The 18,990-nt window shown below is 47.2% G+C and overlaps 1 protein-coding gene across 1 annotated transcript in view; it reads left to right on the top strand.

Annotated features, from left to right (window-relative positions):
* Positions 1 to 18,990, top strand: part of RTF1 (RTF1 homolog, Paf1/RNA polymerase II complex component) — a 110,952-nt gene that overhangs the window by 30,300 nt on the left and 61,662 nt on the right. Inside the window, exons 3-4 of the mRNA XM_063947345.1 lie at positions 15,012 to 15,162; positions 18,156 to 18,360. Coding sequence (XP_063803415.1) covers positions 15,012 to 15,162; positions 18,156 to 18,360 — 356 coding nt within the window. The remainder of the gene's footprint in view (positions 1 to 15,011; positions 15,163 to 18,155; positions 18,361 to 18,990) is intronic.

Raw genomic sequence — 18,990 nt, 5'->3', positions numbered from 1 at the left:
CGTCCCTATAAGATCATATCTGCCCAGGGATAGAGGAAAGGGAAGAAGACTGCAGCAGGCAGCCCATTCCCAGGAACAGAAGCGTTCCACCGCTTCTGACAAGTTCTCAGCATGGCGCTGAGACCGTACAGGACCCCTGGATCCTACAAGTAGTATCCCAGGGGTACAGATTGGAATGTCGAGACGTTTCCCCTTCGCAGGCTCCTGAAGTCTGTTTTACCAAGGTCTCCCTCCGACAAGGAGGCAGTATGGGAAAAAATTCACAAGCTGTATTCCCAGCAGGTGATAATTAAATTACCCCTCCTACTACAAGAAAAGGGGTATTATTCCACACTATATTGTGGTACTGAAGCCAGAAGGCTAGGTGAGACTTATTCTAAAAAATTTTTTGAACACTTACAAAGGTTCAAATCAAGATGGAGTCACTCAGAGCAGTGATAACGAACCAGGAAGAAGGGGACTATATAGTGTCCCGGGACATCAGGGATGCTTACCTCTATGTCCCAAATTTGCCCTTCTCACTAAGGGTACCTCAGGTTCGTGGTGCAGAACTGTCACTGTCAGTTTCAGACGCTGCCGTTTGGATTGTCCACGGCACCCCGGGTCTTTACCAAGGTAATGGCCGAAATGATGATTCTTCTTCGAAGAAAAGGCGTCTTAATTATCCCTTACTTGGACGATCTCCTGATAAGGGCATAGTCCAGGGAACAGTTGGAGGTCGGAGTAGCACTATCTCGGATACTGCTACAACAGCACGGGTGGATTCTAAATATTCCAAAATCGCAGCTGATCCCGACGACACGTCTGCTGTGCCTAGGGATGATTCTGGACACAGTCCAGAAAAAGGTGTTTCTCCCGGAAGAGAAAGCCAGGGAGTTATCCGAGCTAGTCAGGAACCTCCTAAAAACAGTGCATCATTGCACAAGGGTCCTGGTAAAAATGGTGGCTTCCTACGAAGCAATTCCATTCGGCAGATTTCACGCAAGAACTTTTCAGTGGGATCTGCTGGACAAATGGTCCGGATCGCATCTTCAGATGCATCAGCGGATAACCCTATATCCAAGGACAAGGGTGTCTCTCCTGTGGTGGTTATAGAGTGCTCATCTTCTAGAGGGCCGCAGATTCGGCATTCAGGATTGGATGCTGGTGACCACGGAGCCCAGCCCGAGAGGCTGGGGAGCAGTCACACAAGGAAAAAATTTCCAGGGAGTGTGATCAAGTCTGGAGACTTTTCTCCACATAAATATACTGGAGCTAAGGGTAAATTTATAATGCTCTAAGCTTAGCAAGACCTCTGCTTCAAGGTCAGCCGGTATTGATCCAGTGGGAAAAACATCACGGCAGTCGCCCACGTAAACAGACAGGGCGACACAAGAAGCAGGAGGGCAATGGCAAAAACTGCAAGGACTTTTCGCTGGGCGGAAAATCATGTGATAGCACTGTCAGCAGTGTTTCATCCCGGGAATGGAAACTGGGAAGCAGACTTCCTCAGCAGGCACGACCTCCACCCGGGAGAGTGGAAACTTCATCGGGAAGTTTTTTCCACATGATTGTAAACCGTTGGGAAATACCAAAGGTGGACATGATGGCGTCCCGTCTGAACAAAAAACGGGACAGGTATTGCGCCAGGTCAAGAGACCCTCAGGCAATAGCTGTGGACGTTCTGGTAACACCGTGGGTGTACCAGTCGGTGTATGTGTTCCCTCCTCTGCTTCTCATACCTAAGGTGCTGAGAATTATAAGACGTAGAGGAGTAAGAACTATACTCATGGCTCCGGATTGGCCAAGAAGGACTTGGTACCCGGAACTTCAAGAGATGCTTACAGAGGTCTTATGGCCTCTGCCGCTAAGAAGGGACTTGCTTCAGCAAGTACCATGTCTGTTCCAAGACTTACCGCAGCTGCGTTTGTCGGCATGGCGGTGGAAAGCCGGATCCTAAGGGAAAAAGGCATTCCGGAAGAGGTCATTCCTACCCTGGTCAAAGCCAGAAAGGAGGTGACCGCACAACATTATCACCACATGTGGCGAAAATATGTTGCGTGGTGTGAGGCCAGGAAGGCCCCACAAAGAAATTTCAACTCGGTCGTTTCCTGCATTTCCTGCAAACAGGAGTGTCTATGGGCCTCAAATTGGGGTCCATTAAGGTTCAAATTTCGGCCCTGTCGATTTTCTTCCAGAAAGAATTGGCTTCAGTTCCTGAAGTCCAGAAGTTTGTCAAGGGAGTATTGCATATACAACCCCCTTTTGTGCCTCCAGTGGCACTGTGGGATCTCAACGTAGTTCTGGGATTCCTCAAATCACATTGGTTTAAAACCAGTCAAATCTGTGGATTTGAAGCATCTCACATGAAAAGTGACCATGCTCTTGGCCCTGGCCTGGACCAGGCGAGTGTCAAATTGGTGGTTTTTTCTCAAAAAAGCCCATATCTGTTTGTCCATTCGGACAGGGCAGAGCTGCGGACTCGTCCCCAGTTCTCTCCCTAAGGTGGTGTCAGTGTTTCACCTGAACCAGCTTATTGTGGTGCCTTGCACCTACTAGGGACTTGGAGGACTCCAAGTTGCTAGATGTTGTCAGGGCCCTGAAAATATGTTCCAGGACGGCTGGAGTCAGGAAAACTGACTTGCTGTTATCCTGTATGCACCCAACAAACTGGGTGCTCTTGCTTCTAAGCAGACTATTGCTAGTTGGATGTGTAATACAATTCAGCTTGCACATTCTGTGGCAGGCCTGCCACAGCCAAAATATGTAAATGCCCATTCCACAAGGAAGGTGGGCTCATCTTGGGCGGCTGCCCGAGGGGTCTCGGCTTTACAACCTTGCCGAGCAGCTACTTGGTCAGGGGCAAACACGTTTGCTAAATTCTACAAATTTGATACCCTGGCTAAGGAGGACCTGGAGTTCTCTCATTCGGTGCTGCAGAGTCATCCGCACTCTCCCGCCCGTTTGGGAGCTTTGGTATAATCCCCATGGTCCTTTCAGGAACCCCAGCATCCACTAGGACGATAGAGAAAATAAGAATTTACTTACCGATAATTCTATTTCTCTATCGTCCTAGTGGATGCTGGGGTTCCTGAAAGGACCATGGGGAATAGCGGCTCCGCAGGAGACAGGGCACAAAAAGTAAAGCTTTAGGATCAGGTGGTGTGCACTGGCTCCTCCCCCTATGACCCTCCTCCAAGCCTCAGTTAGATTTTTGTGCCCGGCCGAGAAGGGTGCAATCTAGGTGGCTCTCCTAAAGAGCTGCTTAGAAAAGTTTAGTTTTAGGTTTTTTATTTTACAGTGAGTCCTGCTGGCAACAGGATCACTGCAACGAGGGACTTAGGGGAGAAGAAGTGAACTCACCTGCGTGCAGGATGGATTGGCTTCTTTGGCTACTGGACATTAGCTCCAGAGGGACGATCACAGGTACAGCCTGGATGGTCACCGGAGCCTCGCCGCCGGCCCCCTTGCAGATGCTGAAACGAGAAGAGGTCCAGAATCGGCGGCAGAAGACTCCTCAGTCTTCTTAAGGTAGCGCACAGCACTGCAGCTGTGCGCCATTTTCCTCTCAGCACACTTCACACGGCAGTCACAGAGGGTGCAGGGCGCTGGAAGGGGGGCGCCCTGGGAGGCAAATGAAAACCTTTTTTGGCTAAAAATACCTCACATATAGCCTCCGGGGGCTATATGGAGATATTTAACCCCTGCCAGAATCCGTTAAGAGCGGGAGACGAGGCCGCCGAAAAAGGGGCGGGGCCTATCTCCTCAGCACACAGCGCCATTTTCCCTCACAGAAAGGCTGGAGGGAAGGCTCCCAGGCTCTCCCCTGCACTGCACTACAGAAACAGGGTTAAAACAGAGAGGGGGGGCACTAATTTGGCGTTAGAAATATATAAAAAAGATGCTATAAGGGAAAACACTTATATAAGGTTGTCCCTATATAATTATAGCGTTTTTGGTGTGTGCTGGCAAACTCTCCCTCTGTCTCTCCAAAGGGCTAGTAGGTCCTGTCCTCTATCAGAGCATTCCCTGTGTGTGTGCTGTGTGTCGGTACGTGTGTGTCGACATGTATGAGGACGATGTTGGTGAGGAGGCGGAGCAATTGCCTGTAATGGTGATGTCACTCTCTAGGGAGTCGACACCGGAATGGATGGCTTATTTAGGGAATTACGTGATAATGTCAACACGCGCCAAGGTCGGTTGACGACATGAGACGGCCGACAAACAATTAGTACCGGTCCAGACGTCTCAAAAACACCGTCAGGGGTTTTAAAACGCCCGTTTACTTTAGTCGGTCGACACAGACACAGACAGGGACACTGAATCCAGTGTCGACGGTGAATAAACAAACGTATTCCTTATTAGGGCCACACGTTAAGGGCAATGAAGGAGGTGTTACATATTTCTGATACTACAAGTACCACAAAAGAGGGTATTATGTGGGATGTGAAAAAACTACCGTAGTTTTTCCTGAATCAGATAAATTAAATGAAGTGTGTGATGATGCGTGGGTTCCCCCCGATAGAAAATATGGGCGGTATACCCTTTCCCGCCAGAAGTTAGGGCGCGTTGGGAAACACCCCTTAGGGTGGATAAGGCGCTCACACGCTTATCAGAACAAGTGGCGGTACCGTCTATAGATAGGGCCGTCCTCAAGGAGCCAGCTGACAGGAGGCTGGAAAAATATCATAAAAAGTATATACACACATACTGGTGTTATACTGCGACCAGCGATCGCCTCAGCCTGGATGTGCAGAGCTGGGGTGGCTTGGTCGGATTCCCTGACTAAAAATATTGATACCCTTGACAGGGACAGTATTTTATTGACTATAGAGCATTTAAAGGATGTATTTCTATATATGCGAGATGCACAGAGGGATATTTGCACTCTGGCATCAAGAGTAAGTGCGATGTCCATATCTGCCAGAAGATGTTTATGGACACGACAGTGGTCAGGTGATGCAGATTCCAAACGGCACAAAGGTGTATTGCCGTATAAAGGAAGAGGAGTTATTTGGGGTCGGTCCATCGGACCTGGTGGCCACGGCAACTGCTGGAAAATCCACCGTTTTTACCCTAAGTCACATCTCTGCAGAAAAAGACACCGTCTTTTCAGCTTCAGTCCTTTCGTCCCTATAAGAGTCATATCTGCCCGGGGATAGAGGAAAGGGAAGAAGACTGCAGCAGGCAGCCCATTCCCAGGAACAGAAGCGTTCCACCGCTTCTGACAAGCTCTCAGCATGACGCTGAGACCGTACAGGACCCCTGGATCCTACAAGTAGTATCCCAGGGGTACAGTTTGGAATGTCGAGACGTTTCCCCTGCGCAGGCTCCTGAAGTCTGCTTTACCAAGGTCTCCCTCCGACAAGGAGGCAGTATGGGAAAAAATTCACGAGCTGTATTCCCAGCAGGTGATAATTAAATTACCCCTCCTACAACAAGAAAAGGGGTATTATTCCACACTATATTGTGGTACTGAAGCCAGAAGGCTAGGTGAGACCTATTCTAAATCTAAAAAAATTTGAACACTTACAAAGGTTCAAATCAAGATGGAGTCACTCAGAGCAGTGATAACGAACCGGGAAGAAGGGGACTATCTGGTGTCCCGAGACATCAGGGATGCTTACCTCCATGTCCCAAATTTGCTCTTATCACTAAGGGTACCTCAGGTTCGTGGTACAGAACTGTCACTATCAGTTTCAGACGCTGCCGTTTGGATTGTCTACGGCACCCCGGGTCTTTACCAAGGTAATGGCCGAAATGATGGTTCTTCTTCGAAGAAAAGGCGTCTTAATTATCCCTTACTTGGACGATCTCCTGATAAGGGCAAAGTCCAGGGAACAGTTGGAGGTCGGAGTAGCACTATCTCGGATACTGTTACAACAGCAGGGGTGGATTCTAAATATTCCAAAATCGCAGCTGATCCCGACAACAAGTCTCCTGTGCTTAGGGATGATTCTGGACACAGTCCAGAAAAAGGTGTTTCTCCCGGAAGAGAAAGCCAGGGAGTTATCCGAGCTAGTCAGGAACCTCCTAAAATCAGTGCATCATTGCACAAGGGCCATGGTAAAAAAATGGTGACTTCCTTCGAAGCAATTCCAGTCGGCAGATTTCATGCAAGAACTTTTCAGTGGGATCTGCTGGACAAATGGTCCGGATCGCATCTTCAGATGCATCAGCGGATAACCCTATATCCAAGGACAAGGGTGTCTCTCCTGTGGTGGTTACAGAGTGCTCATCTTCTAGAGGGCCGCAGATTCGGCATTCAGTTTTGGATGTTGGTGACCACGGAGGCCAGCCCGAGAGGCTGGGGAGCAGTCACACAAGGAAAAAATTTCCAGGGAGTGTGATCAAGTCTGGAGATTTTTCTCCACATAAATATAGCTAAGGGTAAAATTATAATGCTCTAAGCTTAGCAAGACCTCTGCTTCAAGGTCAGCCGGTATTGATCCAGTGGGATAAAACATCACGGCAGTCGCCCACGTAAATAGACAGGGCGGCACAAGAAGCAGGAGGGCAGTGGCAAAAACTGCAAGGACTTTTCGCTGGGCGGAAAATCATGTGATAGCACTGTCAGCAGTGTTTCATTCCGGGAATGGAAACTGGGAAGCAGACTTCCTCAGTAGGCACGACCTCCACCCGGCAGAGTGGGAACTTCATGGGGAAGTTTTCCACATAATTGTAAACCGTTGGGAATTACCAAAGGTGGACATGATGGCGTCCCGTCTGAACAAAAAACGGGACAGGTATTGCGCCAGGTTAAGAGACCCTCAGGCAATAGCTGTGGACGTTCTGGTAACACCGTGGGTGTACCAGTCGGTGTATGTGTTCCATCCTCTGCTTTTCATACCTAAGGTACTGAGAATTATAAGACGTAGAGGAGTAAGAACTATACTCATGGCTCCGGATTGGCCAAGAAGGACTTGGTACCCGGAACTTCAAGAGATGCTCACAGAGGACTTATGGCCTCTGCCGCTAAGAAGGGACTTGTTTCAGCAAGTACCATGTCTGTTCCAAGACTTACCGCAGCTGCGTTTGACGGCATGGCGGTGGAACGCCGGATCCTAAGGGAAAAGGCATTCAGGAAGAGGTCATTCCTACCCTGGTCAAAGCCAGAAAGGAGGTGACCGCACAACATTATCACCACATGTGGCGAAAATATGTTGCGTGGTGTGAGGCCAGGGAGGCCCCACGAAGAAATTTCAACTCGGTCGATTCCTGCATTTCTTGCAAACAGGAGTGTCTATGGGCCTCAAATTGGGGTCCATTAAGGTTCAAATTTCGGCCCTGTCGATTTTTCTTCCAGAAAGAATTGGCTTCAGTTCCTGAAGTCCAGAAGTTTGTCAAGGGAGTATTGCATATACAACCCCCTTTTGTGCCTCCAGTGGCACTGTGGGATCTCAACGTAGTTCTGGGATTCCTCAAAACACATTGGTTTAAAACCAGTCAAATCTGTGGATTTGAAGCATCTCACATGAAAAGTGAACATGCTCTTGGACCTGGCCTGGACCAGGCGAGTGTCAAATTGGTGTTTTTTTTCTCAAAAAAGCCCATATCTGTTTGTCCATTCGGACAGGGCAGAGCTGCGGACTCGTCCCCAGTTCTCTCCCTAAGGTGGTGTCAGTGTTTCACCTGAACCAGCTTATTGGGGTGTCTTGCGCCTACTAGGGACTTGGAGGACTCCAAGTTGCTAGATGTGGTCAGGGCCCTCAAAATATAGGTTCCAGGACGGCTGGAGTCAGGAAAACTGACTTGCTGTTATCCTGTATGCACCCAACAAACTGGGTGCTCTTGCTTTTAAGCAGACTTTTGCTAGTTGGATGTGTAATACAATTCAGCTTGCACATTCTGTGGCAGGCCTGCCACAGCCAAAATATGTAAATGCCCATTCCACAAGGAAGGTGGGCTCATCTTGGGCGGCTGCCCGAGGGGTCTCGGCTTTACAACTTTGCCGAGCGGCTATTTAGTCAGGGGCAAACACGTTTGTAAAATCCTACAAATTTGATACCCTGGCTAAGGAGGACCTGGAGTTCTCTCATTCGGTGCTGCAGAGTCATCCGCACTCTCCCGCCCGTTTGGGAGCTTTGGTATAATCCCCATGGTCCTTTCAGGAACCCCAGCATCCACTAGGACGATAGAGAAAATAAGAATTTACTTACCGATAATTCTATTTCTCGGAGTCCGTAGTGGATGCTGGGCGCCCATCCCAAGTGCGGATTATCTGCATTACTTGTACATAGTTACAAAAATCGGGTTATTATTGTTGTGAGCCATCCTTTCAGAGGCTCCGCTGTTATCATACTGTTAACTGGGTTCAGATCACAGGTTGTACAGTGTGATTGGTGTGGCTGGTATGAGTCTTACCCGGGATTCATAAATCCTTCCTTATTGTGTACGCTCGTCCGGGCACAGTACCTAACTGAGGCTTGGAGGAGGGTCATAGGGGGAGGAGCCAGTGCACACCACCTGATCCTAAAGCTTTACTTTTTGTGCCCTGTCTCATGCGGAGCCGCTATTCCCCATGGTCCTTTCAGGAACCCCAGCATCCACTACGGACTCCGAGAAATAGAATTATCGGTAAGTAAATTCTTATTTTCTCGGAGTCCGTAGTGGATGCTGGGCGCCCATCCCAAGTGCGGATTATCTGCAATACTTGTACATAGTTACAAAAATCGGGTTATTATTGTTGTGAGCCATCTTTTCAGAGGCTCCGCTGTTATCATACTGTTAACTGGGTTTAGATCACAAGTTGTACGGTGTGATTGGTGTGGCTGGTATGAGTCTTACCCGGGATTCAAAATTCCTCCCTTATTGTGTACGCTCGTCCGGGCACAGTACCTAACTGGCTTGGAGGAGGGTCATAGGGGGAGGAGCCAGTGCACACCACCTGATCGGAAAGCTTTACTTTTGTGCCCTGTCTCCTGCGGAGCCGCTATTCCCCATGGTCCTTTCAGGAACCCCAGCATCCACTACGGACTCCGAGAAATAGAATTATCGGTAAGTAAATTCTTATTATCTCAGCCAGTATAAAAAAAGCGGGAAGACAGCGCGCCATTGAAGGGGTGGGGCTTCACTATCAGAGGATCCAGCAGCTCACCAGCGCCATTTTCCCCCTTCAGTGCACACAGATGCTGACTGAGAGGGACGCGCAGCTCCTTCAGTGTGACTCCAGATTACCTCAGCGGTACCAGGGGGTCATAGCAGGGGGGGGCGCGACTATTGGTGTACTAAGTCCCCTATCAGGGTACTGAGTCTGCAACCCGGCTAAGCTTGGCATTAGCGATAAGGGCATGGTGTAGGCTGGCTCCAAATTACTCTCTCTCCCTGAAGGGCTCTTTGTGGGTTAATTGTGCTTAACCTTTTCCTGTGTGTGTGTGCTGTCACATTTACATTGTCACGCAAAGAGTGTGTTTCTTGTACAGCGGAGTGTTCCTCTTCACCAGGGAGCTCACTACTGGGTACTCAGGGCAGTGCACCTTCCCAGAATAGCGGCGCTAAACCGGAATGGGTTAATTCCATTAAGGGAATGATCTCAAATATTTTTACAAAGCTATCCCGCAATACTTAAGACAGACTGTGGATGAGCTTATAAATAGAGACTCAGTCCCCAAACCAGCGTCTCAATCCCCTCCCATTTGTCCGCAAAAACGATCTCTGGCCTATATCCTGCAGTCTGACTCTGACTGGTCAGACATGGAGGAGGGTGAGGTGGATTTGGAGGGTGAGATGCTACTGTCACAGGGAATAGAGGCTCTTATAGAGGCTATCGGAGATGTTCTGCAAATTCCTGATAAGGTGTCGGAGGAGTGTGAGTGAGGAATCATATTTTAATGTAAAAAAAAAAAGTCCTCAGTCACTCTTCCTGTGTCAAAGGAATTGAATACCCTGTTTGAAGAACCGTGGGTTAATCCTGATAAGAAATTTCAAATCCCTAGAAAGGTTGCTCTCATCTTTTCCTTTTCCTCTGGAGGATAGGAACAAATGGGAAAATCCACCGATCGTGGATGCATCAGTCTCTAGGCCAGTGATGGCTAACCTTGACACTCCAGCTGTTGTTGAACTAGACATCCCAGCATGCCCTGCATCAGTTTTCGCATGGCCAAATAGCAAAACTGATGCAGGGATGTGTAGTTCAACAGCAGCTGCAGTGTCAAGGTTAGCTATCACTGCTCTAGGCTGTCACGTAAAATTGTATTGGCTGTCACTGGTGCAGCCTCCCTAATAGATACGGCTGATCGTACTATTGAGACTACACTCAAATCATTGTAAACAGCTGCTGGGGCGGCCCAAAGACCAACTATTGCATGTGCGTGGATCACAAAAGCCATTGCTAAATGGTCAGGTAACCTAATTGAGGGGCTAGATTCCTTGTCTAGGGGGGATATTGTTTTACTCCTGCAGCATATACAGGACTCTACAAACTTTATGGTGGAAGCCATAAAAGAGATTGGTTTGCTTAATGCATGCACCACTGCTATGGCAGTGTCGGCACGCAGGAGCTTGTGGCTACGCCAGTGGACTGCTGATGCAGACTCCAGGAAAGGCGTGGAAGGCCTCCCTTTCACAGGAGAGGTCTTGTTTGGAGACGAACTAGACAAAGCTACTGCGGATAAGTCTACGTATCTTCCTTCCGTAGCTCCCCCAGCCAGGAAAGCTTATTCAGCTTCAAATTTACAGTCCTTTCGGACAGCCAAGTGTAAGGCAAATCCAGAGGTACTTCTACGGCCTCCAGAGGCGCAAGTGGTAAACCACGCAAACCAGCAACTGCAGGTATTCAGGAACAGAGCTCAGGCTCTGCTTCCTCAAAGCCTTCAGCATGACGGTGGACCTCGAAGCCAGGAGGTCCGTCAGGTAGGAGCTCAACTACAATTCTTCAGTCACATCTGTTCAAGTTCGTTCCGGGATCCCTGGGTAATAGATCTTATTTCCCAGGGCTACAGACTGGAGTACCAAGAGCTCCCACCTCACAGATTCTTCAAATCAGGCTTACTAGCTTCACAAGAGGAAAGTATAACTTTTCAACAGACCATCCAAAAACTGGTACAGACTCAAGTCATTGTTCCAGTTCCACCTCATCTACACAACAAGGGGTACTATTTCAACTTGTTTGTAGTGCCGAAATCGGTACGTCCAATTCTGAACCTCAAGTCCTTGAACCCGTTCTTAAGTGTGTTCAAGATGGAGTCTCTGATAGCGATGATCTCAGGTCTGGAGGAAGGGGAATTCCTTGTGTCTCTGGATATCAAGGATGCTTACCTTCTTATTTCCGATCTGGCCGCCTCACCAGGCTATCTACAGCTTGCACTATTGGACTGTCGCTACCAGTTCCAGGCCCTGCCATTTGGTCTCTCCACGGCACCGAGGGTGTTCACAAAGGTGATGGCAGAGATGATGTTTATACCCTGCAAACAGGGAGTGAAAATCATTCCGTACCTGGACGACCTTCTGATAAAAGCGCAATCCAGGCAGAGGTTGCTGGACAGCATTGGTCTCTCAACCAAACTTCTTCGGGATCACGGATGGATTCTTAACCTTCCGAAATCTCTCCTAGAGCCAACACAGAGGCTCACATTCCTGGAAATGATACTGGACACGGAGTTGCAGAAAGTGTTCCTTCCGTTGGAGAAGGCATTGGTAATCCAGTCGATGGTTCGGGATGTCCTGAAGCCAACCCGGATATCTGTGCATCTATGAATTCGCCTTCTGGGGAAAATGGTGGCCTCTTACGAGGTGCTTCAATACAGAAGGTTTCACTCAAGACCCTTCCAGCTCGATCTGTTGGACAAATGGTCCGGATAGCATCTTCACATGCATCAGAGGATTCGTCTGTCACCAAAAGCCAGGATCTCATTTCTGTGGTGGCTACAGACCTCACACTTCGTTGAGGGCCGGAGGTTCAGAATTCAGGACTGGATCCTGTTGACCACGGACGCAAGCCTCAGAGGTTGGGAAGCAGTCACCCAGGGGGTGCAGTTTCAAGGCGATGGTCAAGTCAGGAAGTTGTCTTTCCAATTAACATTCTGGACCTCGGTGCCATATACAACGCCCTTCTGCAGGCCTCTTATCTTCTTCAGGATCGGGCCATTCTAGTCCAGTCGGACAATGTAATGGCCATGACGTACATAAACCAACAGGGCGGAACGAAAAGCAGGGCAGCAGTGTCAGAGGTGTCAAGAATTCTCCTCTGGGCAGAAAAAACCCGCTGTGACATTGTCATCGGTCTTCATTCTGGGAGTAGACCATTGGGAAGCAAACTTCCTCAGCACGACCTGCACCCGGGGAAGTGGGGCCTTCACCCGGAAGTGTTCAGGTGCTTGACACGTCAGTGGGGCTATCCACAAATCGACATGATGGCCTCTCGTCTCAACAAGAAGCTCAAGCGGTATTGTTCCACATAAAGAGACCCACAATCAGTGGCGGTAGATGCTCTGACAACTCCATGGGTATATCAGATGGTGTACGTTATTCCTCCACTTTCTCTGATCCCAAGAATTCTCAAAAGAATAAAAAGGGAAAAGGTTCAAGCAATACTCATTGCTGTGCACTGGCCAAGAAGGGCCTGGAACACGGAAAATTGCATCTCTGCCTGATGATCATACTTTTTCTCAGTATGTGTTCACTCAGTCTCCTTATGTCCCACCTGTGGCCCCTTGGGATTTGTCGGTGGTCTTGAAGGCCTTGCAAAAATTTCCATGTGAACTTCTTGCATCCGCAGATTTTAAGTGGATTTCCCTTAAGGTCGTTTTTCTGCTAGACGTGTTTCAGACTTGGGTGCCTTATCCTGTAAGTCTCCCTATCTGATTTTTCACCATGATTGGGCAGTTCTTAGAACACGCCCTGGTTACCTACCTAAGGTGGTGTCTTCCTTCTACCTTAACCAGGAGATTGTGGTTCCTGCCTTTAATTCTCCTGAGTTTTCTTCCGGAGAGCGGTCTTTGGATGTGGTACGAGCTCTCCGTATCTATGTGAAGAGAACTGCTTCCATTCGTAAGTCTGAAACTCTCTTCGTGCTGTTTGGTTTTTACAAACGTGGCTGGCTTGCTAATAAGCAGACCTTGGCCAGATGGATTAAGAATGGTGATTGCACATGCTTATGTACAGGCTGGCCTTCCAGCTCCTGATATCATAAAAGCCCATTCTATTCGGTCTGTTGGACCTTCTTTGTCGGCCCACCGTGGTGCGACCCTTGAACAATTGTGCAAGGCGGCTACGTGGTCTTCATTGAACACGTTCCTAAGGTTCTATGCCTTCGATACTTCTGCCTCCCAGGATGCTTCCTTTAAACGCTGGGTTCTTGTGCCCACTACAGTGCGTCCCCTCCCATAAGGAACTGCTTTATGACATCCACAATGTTATTCCCTGTGGAGCCCAGTGTACCACACAGCAGAAAACGAGATTTATGGTAAGAACTTACCGTTGTTAAATCTTTCTGCGAGGTACACTGGGCTCCACAGGGTGCCCACCCTGATGCACTTAGCTTCTTTGGGTTGGTATGGCATTAGCCACTGACACCCTCTCCTGTCGTGAGTGTATGGTGTATGTGGCTACTAACAATTGTCGTCACTTTTACCTGCTACTGCGTTGGACTGGTTGACAAAACCTGAGCTCCTGTGCACGGAGGTGGGGTTATAGAGGAGGCGGCGCTATGCGTCTTGAGAACAGTCAAAGCTTTGAGCCTGTGTGCGCCTCGGATCAAGATCCTACTCTACACCCTGATGTTATTCCCTGTGGAGCCCAGTGTACCTCGCAGAAAGATTTAACTGTAAGTTCTTACCATAAATCTCGTTTTTTTTGTTTACAACATAATTCCATATGTGTTCTTTCATAGTTTTGATGTCTTCAGTATAAGGCGTGTATTTAATTGGATGGATCCGACAAGGGCTATTTAGTAGACAGCCAAATCCGACTGTTGGATTTGAGCCAAATCCGACTGTCTGATTTTGCCGTACCCGGGGTCCTGTCCTGCCGCTGGGGAGTTGGATGGCGGCGGGGGGAGCTGTCAGCGTTTGTGGCAGCGGGGGTGATGTCTGCGGTGGCGGAGGGAGGCGCTACAGGGAGAGAGATGCTGGCCGGGTGTCAGCCAGGCAGGGTACCTCTCATACCCATAGGCCGCCGCCCGTTCCCCGTCTCCTCACCTCAATCCACCTTGTTTTCAAGTCGGATTGAGTTTGTCGGAAAGGGGGCCAAAACCTTTCGGATTTATCCCCATTTCCGACAGAAGCATGCGGATCAGCGGCTATTCCGCCGGAAAAAAAATGGAATAGGTCGGAACCCCCTCCGACCTAAATTTGTCGGAAGCTGCAGTCTTTCCAACAAGACGGCAGCTTCCGACAGCTATTTAATACAACCCTTAATCTACAATGTAGAAAATAATTAAAACAAATAAATAAAAACCATTGAATGAGAAGGTGTCCAAACTTTTGACTGGTACTGTATATGTATGATAGAAGTCATACAATTAATTACTTACATCTTAATCCCTCCAGTGGTGGTAAACGCATTATGGGTATTGCGTTATTCCCAGTGAAACATTTGGGTAATAAAATATGAAGCCTGATCATCTATGGATTTCAATTAGTCTTCACACTGTTTTTATTTTGGGAAAAAGGAGAGTGGTAAAAGGAAAACAAAGGGGGGGGGGCTGTACTAAGCCTTGGAGAGTGATAAAGTGGCTGGTACTTTCACACCAATCGGCTCCTAACTGCCATGGCTATGTTTAAAAAATGACAGGAGCTGCTTGGTTAGTACTTTATCACTTTCCGAAGCTTAATACATCTGCCCCAGGAACTTTAGGTCCAGCAAAGTTCCTCTGGCTGTAATACAATTTCATCACTTGTACCATTTTTAATCTCACCACAAGCCCTGCTTGGGAGGCAAGGGCCTAAGATGGGGATTCATATGTTTTATAGTCCTTAGACTCCTGGGGTTTGTCTCTTTCTTTTTTTTTTTTTTTTTAACTCTGGTAACACATCGTGCTAATACAGAACTCCTTATTGTACACAAAATTTAGAGATTTTGTTTTTGCTTCTCAGTGGACTGTCGGTGGTTCCAAGAAAAGGAAGAAAGGGAAACCTGGTAAAGGGTTGGAAAAGAAAATGGCCATGAAGAAGCAAACAAGCAGGGGAGCCTCTTCTGGCAGCTCCGGGAAAGACAGCTCAGGGGAGAGTTCTGCTCCTGAGGAAGGTGAGGCTCAAGGTCAAAAATATACAGCTTGATTTTACCAAGAGTGAGGAGATAATCTGCACTATGTTTTAGTAGGTGTCCCTTTGCTGTGTTGGAATATTCTCCTTCCATCCGTGGAAAAAACATCCAGCAAATATAGTAACATAGTGCTTAATCAAAGGAACATTTTTTGCGTGTGTTTGATTGTAATATTGTAAACATTGTTGTGCTATTATAAGGTTTTAGACACTGTTTTATTCAGAATTTAGTCTAGTTTTCAGATGTCACATCTTTAATAGCAAACTTAAGTTATCATTTTCAAAACACCACTGAGAGAAACACAGCATTAATATGATTATGTTTTATGTAGCATCACAAGGTGCCTGCAGCACCTTTATAAAGCCTATAAAGAGAAAACCGTATATATAACAAAGTATAGCAGAATGACACATTGTAGAATAAAGGAAACGAGCTATAAAAACATTGCAGAATATACAGTCAAAATACCCACATAAGCAGCTATGGGCGAGCCCAAAGGTTTAATACACGTGTTCGTAATTTGAAGAAGATGATAGCATAGGTCAGGGAAACAAAAGCACAAAATGGAAAAGGGCCCTGCACGTTGGAGCTTACAATCAACTTGGCAGTCTACGTTTGATCTAAACAGTTTCATTGTTCTGGTTTTACGGTCTAAGTGTAGCTCTCTGCCCTGGTTCTTCTCGCACACTCTGGTCTGTAGCTTAGTGCTGAAATACAGAACGGAGTGTGCTAGAAGCACCAGAGCAGAGAGAGTGACACCCCAGTTAGGAAATAGGGATGTTACGAGTTGTGACAGTTGTAGGGTGCTAGAACGAACACTAGGAAACTTTGTCACTTGCAGTCAACAATGAAGCCTTCTCTCAAGCTTGACGAGGAAAGCGACCATCAAATTGTTTTTCTAGCAGAACGAGGCATGTCTCACAGGAATATCGCAGAGAAATTAAATGTAATTGATCCACAGAATTTTGTAAAAGCACAAACTTTGTGCGGATGGCCTTCCGTGGTCAGCACACCAAGGAAAACAAAGGAAGATGATGATTGCAAGAGGTAGCGCCTTGTCCCCTGAACTTCTGTCATAACGAACAGCAAAGACGTCTGCACACACAGGAGTCGATTCAATTCGGCGACGGTTGAATAGTGCCGGGAGTTATCTCCCGTTGCTATTCAATTCAGCTCAAGTTAAGTCGGCGAAGGCCCGTTCTCCCGGACTTAACAGGTTGAATTGTCGGGAGAACAGGCATTCTCAGACTTAAGTCCCCGCCGCGATGCTGATTCCCGACCAGAATCAGCCGCGCGGCAGCACTTTTGTCGAGTTTCCTCTCGCATCCCCCGGGGGTGAGAGAAGAATTCCCGACAATTGGTGTCGCTGTATTGAATAGCCCCGGGAGCTAACTACTGGCGCTATTAAACTGTCGCTGAATTGAATCGACCCCACAGTGTCTGTAGCTGCTTACAAGCAGATAGCCTCAGAGGCTGCAGTTAGGAAAAAGCCACTTCTGATTTAATTTCAAAGAATGTGCTTGCTCACCTTGGCCAAAGGACATCCATGGTGGACCACTCAACAATGGAGAATAGGTGTTGTTGTTTTTTTTTTTTTTCAAATTATACAACGGGCAAATCTCTATGGGATACATTCTCCACATGAAGGATTTTCTACTCTGAATCTTCCTGTGATTGTGGTCAGCTGGTGTCTGTCATCTTCATATCGTATGGTAACTAGGATATTTATGAAAAGTGAATTCATTTTTTAAGATGACCGCACACGTGTCATTGCACAAAGATTTATAGAGCAATGGTTTGAGACCCTTCGCATTGAGCAAATTCTATGGCCAGGAAAATCACTAATGTCAATTTGATAGACAATTTTATGCCACAAATTCTCAGCGAGAGCTCTAAAACCAAACCAGCAACCACAAGAGAAAGAACTGACCCCATCGTTCCGCTGGAAGACGGTATGCAGAACTGCTGTTCCACAATTAAGGCTAGTGGGTGATTAAATAGAACAGTATGGGCCGGATTCAAATGTGCTCTTCCTGACCGTGGTATTCTAATGTTACTGCCAACAGGCGCGACAAGATCATTTCAGCTCTCTACTCCCAGAGGTAACGAGCTGAAATGCATGTAAAGAGAAACGGGCGCCCAAATGGGTCTTTTCACGATCGCGCCTATTAGTTTAGTCCGGTTTAGGTGCTTTGCGCGCCTAAACCCAACTGTACTTGGGCGCAAAAGGGGTGAAAACGGGGACATTTGAATATTGCCCCCCTCTCTCTCGTTACTTTAGACTGCAGATAAGGGGCGCGTTAACATTTTAATCTGGCCCAATGTATTTGCAAGTATTGTATTTCATTCCATGTGAAGTGACGCAGGATTATTCCCACCACTATATAGAGCACATTTGGAAGGTGTGTGGGGCCATTGTTGTTGTAGGACAACTACTGATTATTGGCACCTTCAAAATTCAATATTCCGCAGGATGGAAAAAATGTTGTAGTCTCCTGATCAATAGGAAACGTGTTCTAAATAGGTTTATACATCCCTTGAAGATAGTTCCCATGATCTAATACAGTAAAGAATAGGCTTTCAGAAGATGCTAAATATTATCCCCCCACAGACTACACCAACTATCCCACAAATTCATGTGTCACTAAAACGGTTGTATTCATTCAAAATCTGCACATCATGTCCTGAAATGACATTGGAGGTGCAGGCCAACAGTTTGCACTGTCCTGTAATACCAGGCATCCATTGTTTTGAAGGGACAGTTATTTGAAAGGCAAAACCATCTTTGAATGAATGGCACTATTAAAAACATCGACCAGACTTTCCAGGATCTCGCCGATGCCTGCCGGTCGCAGGCTATTACATTTACCTCGTAGTGTCTTCAGTACTTAATAGAAGAAGAGAGCAGTGTTTTAATGTAAATCATTCTTCTGGATGTATCTGTCCACCAAAACTGTAATGTCTTGTATGCCCAGGTGAAGTCTCTGACTCTGAAAGTAACAGCTCATCATCCAGCTCGGAATCTGAGACCTCATCGGATGATGAGGAGTTTTGTGATGGATATGGGGATGACTATATGGGGGATGAAGAAGACCGGGCTCGTCTCGAGCAGATGACTGAAAAGGAGAGGGAGCAAGAGCTCTTTAACCGGATAGAAAAGCGAGAAGTTCTTAAGAGACGGTATGTAGATATAACATACTTCACTTGCTTGATATAATGACCTAAGATTTAAAATGTTTTTTGTAAGAAAGTTCATTTGCATGCACCAAATGCCCAAAAACCTTGTGGTTTTTTTTTTTGCTGGTTTTTTATTGAAATTGCGAGAAACGTATTCTCTCCCCCCCCCCCCCCCCTCTTCCCCCTCCACCACAAATAACTGCATAAAGGTTCCACAGTCATTCTGGTTCTCACAATGTCTACACTTGAAATTATTAAAAAAAAAATTGTGTGAATGAAATGCTGAAATTGTGTAGGAATAATATGGTAGCCCAAGAAGGCATGCATTTTTTTCCTCTCGTATAAGGTGGTGTTGTCTGGTGATCACCAGAAAATGATTATGGGAAGACATTGTTTAAAAGGATGGAACTCCCCTCTTCCAAACAAGGCTGCCCTCGAGTGTATAGATGAAAGGATGGGGTAAATTGTGCGTCTTTATGTGCCCAGCTGCCGACTCTTCTAGTGTTTTTGCAGTACATGTTGATATGGAGATCACCAGACAATGAGGGTTATCCAATTTACCACGCCAGGGTCGACCAATAGTGGTCAACCTAATGACTGTCGACCATCCAAACGGATACCAGGAATAATATG

This window comes from Pseudophryne corroboree, chromosome 12 (genome assembly GCF_028390025.1).
Source record: "Pseudophryne corroboree isolate aPseCor3 chromosome 12, aPseCor3.hap2, whole genome shotgun sequence".
Taxonomy (NCBI): Eukaryota; Metazoa; Chordata; class Amphibia; order Anura; family Myobatrachidae; genus Pseudophryne; species Pseudophryne corroboree.
This window is presented reverse-complemented; position numbering and strand designations above follow the sequence as displayed.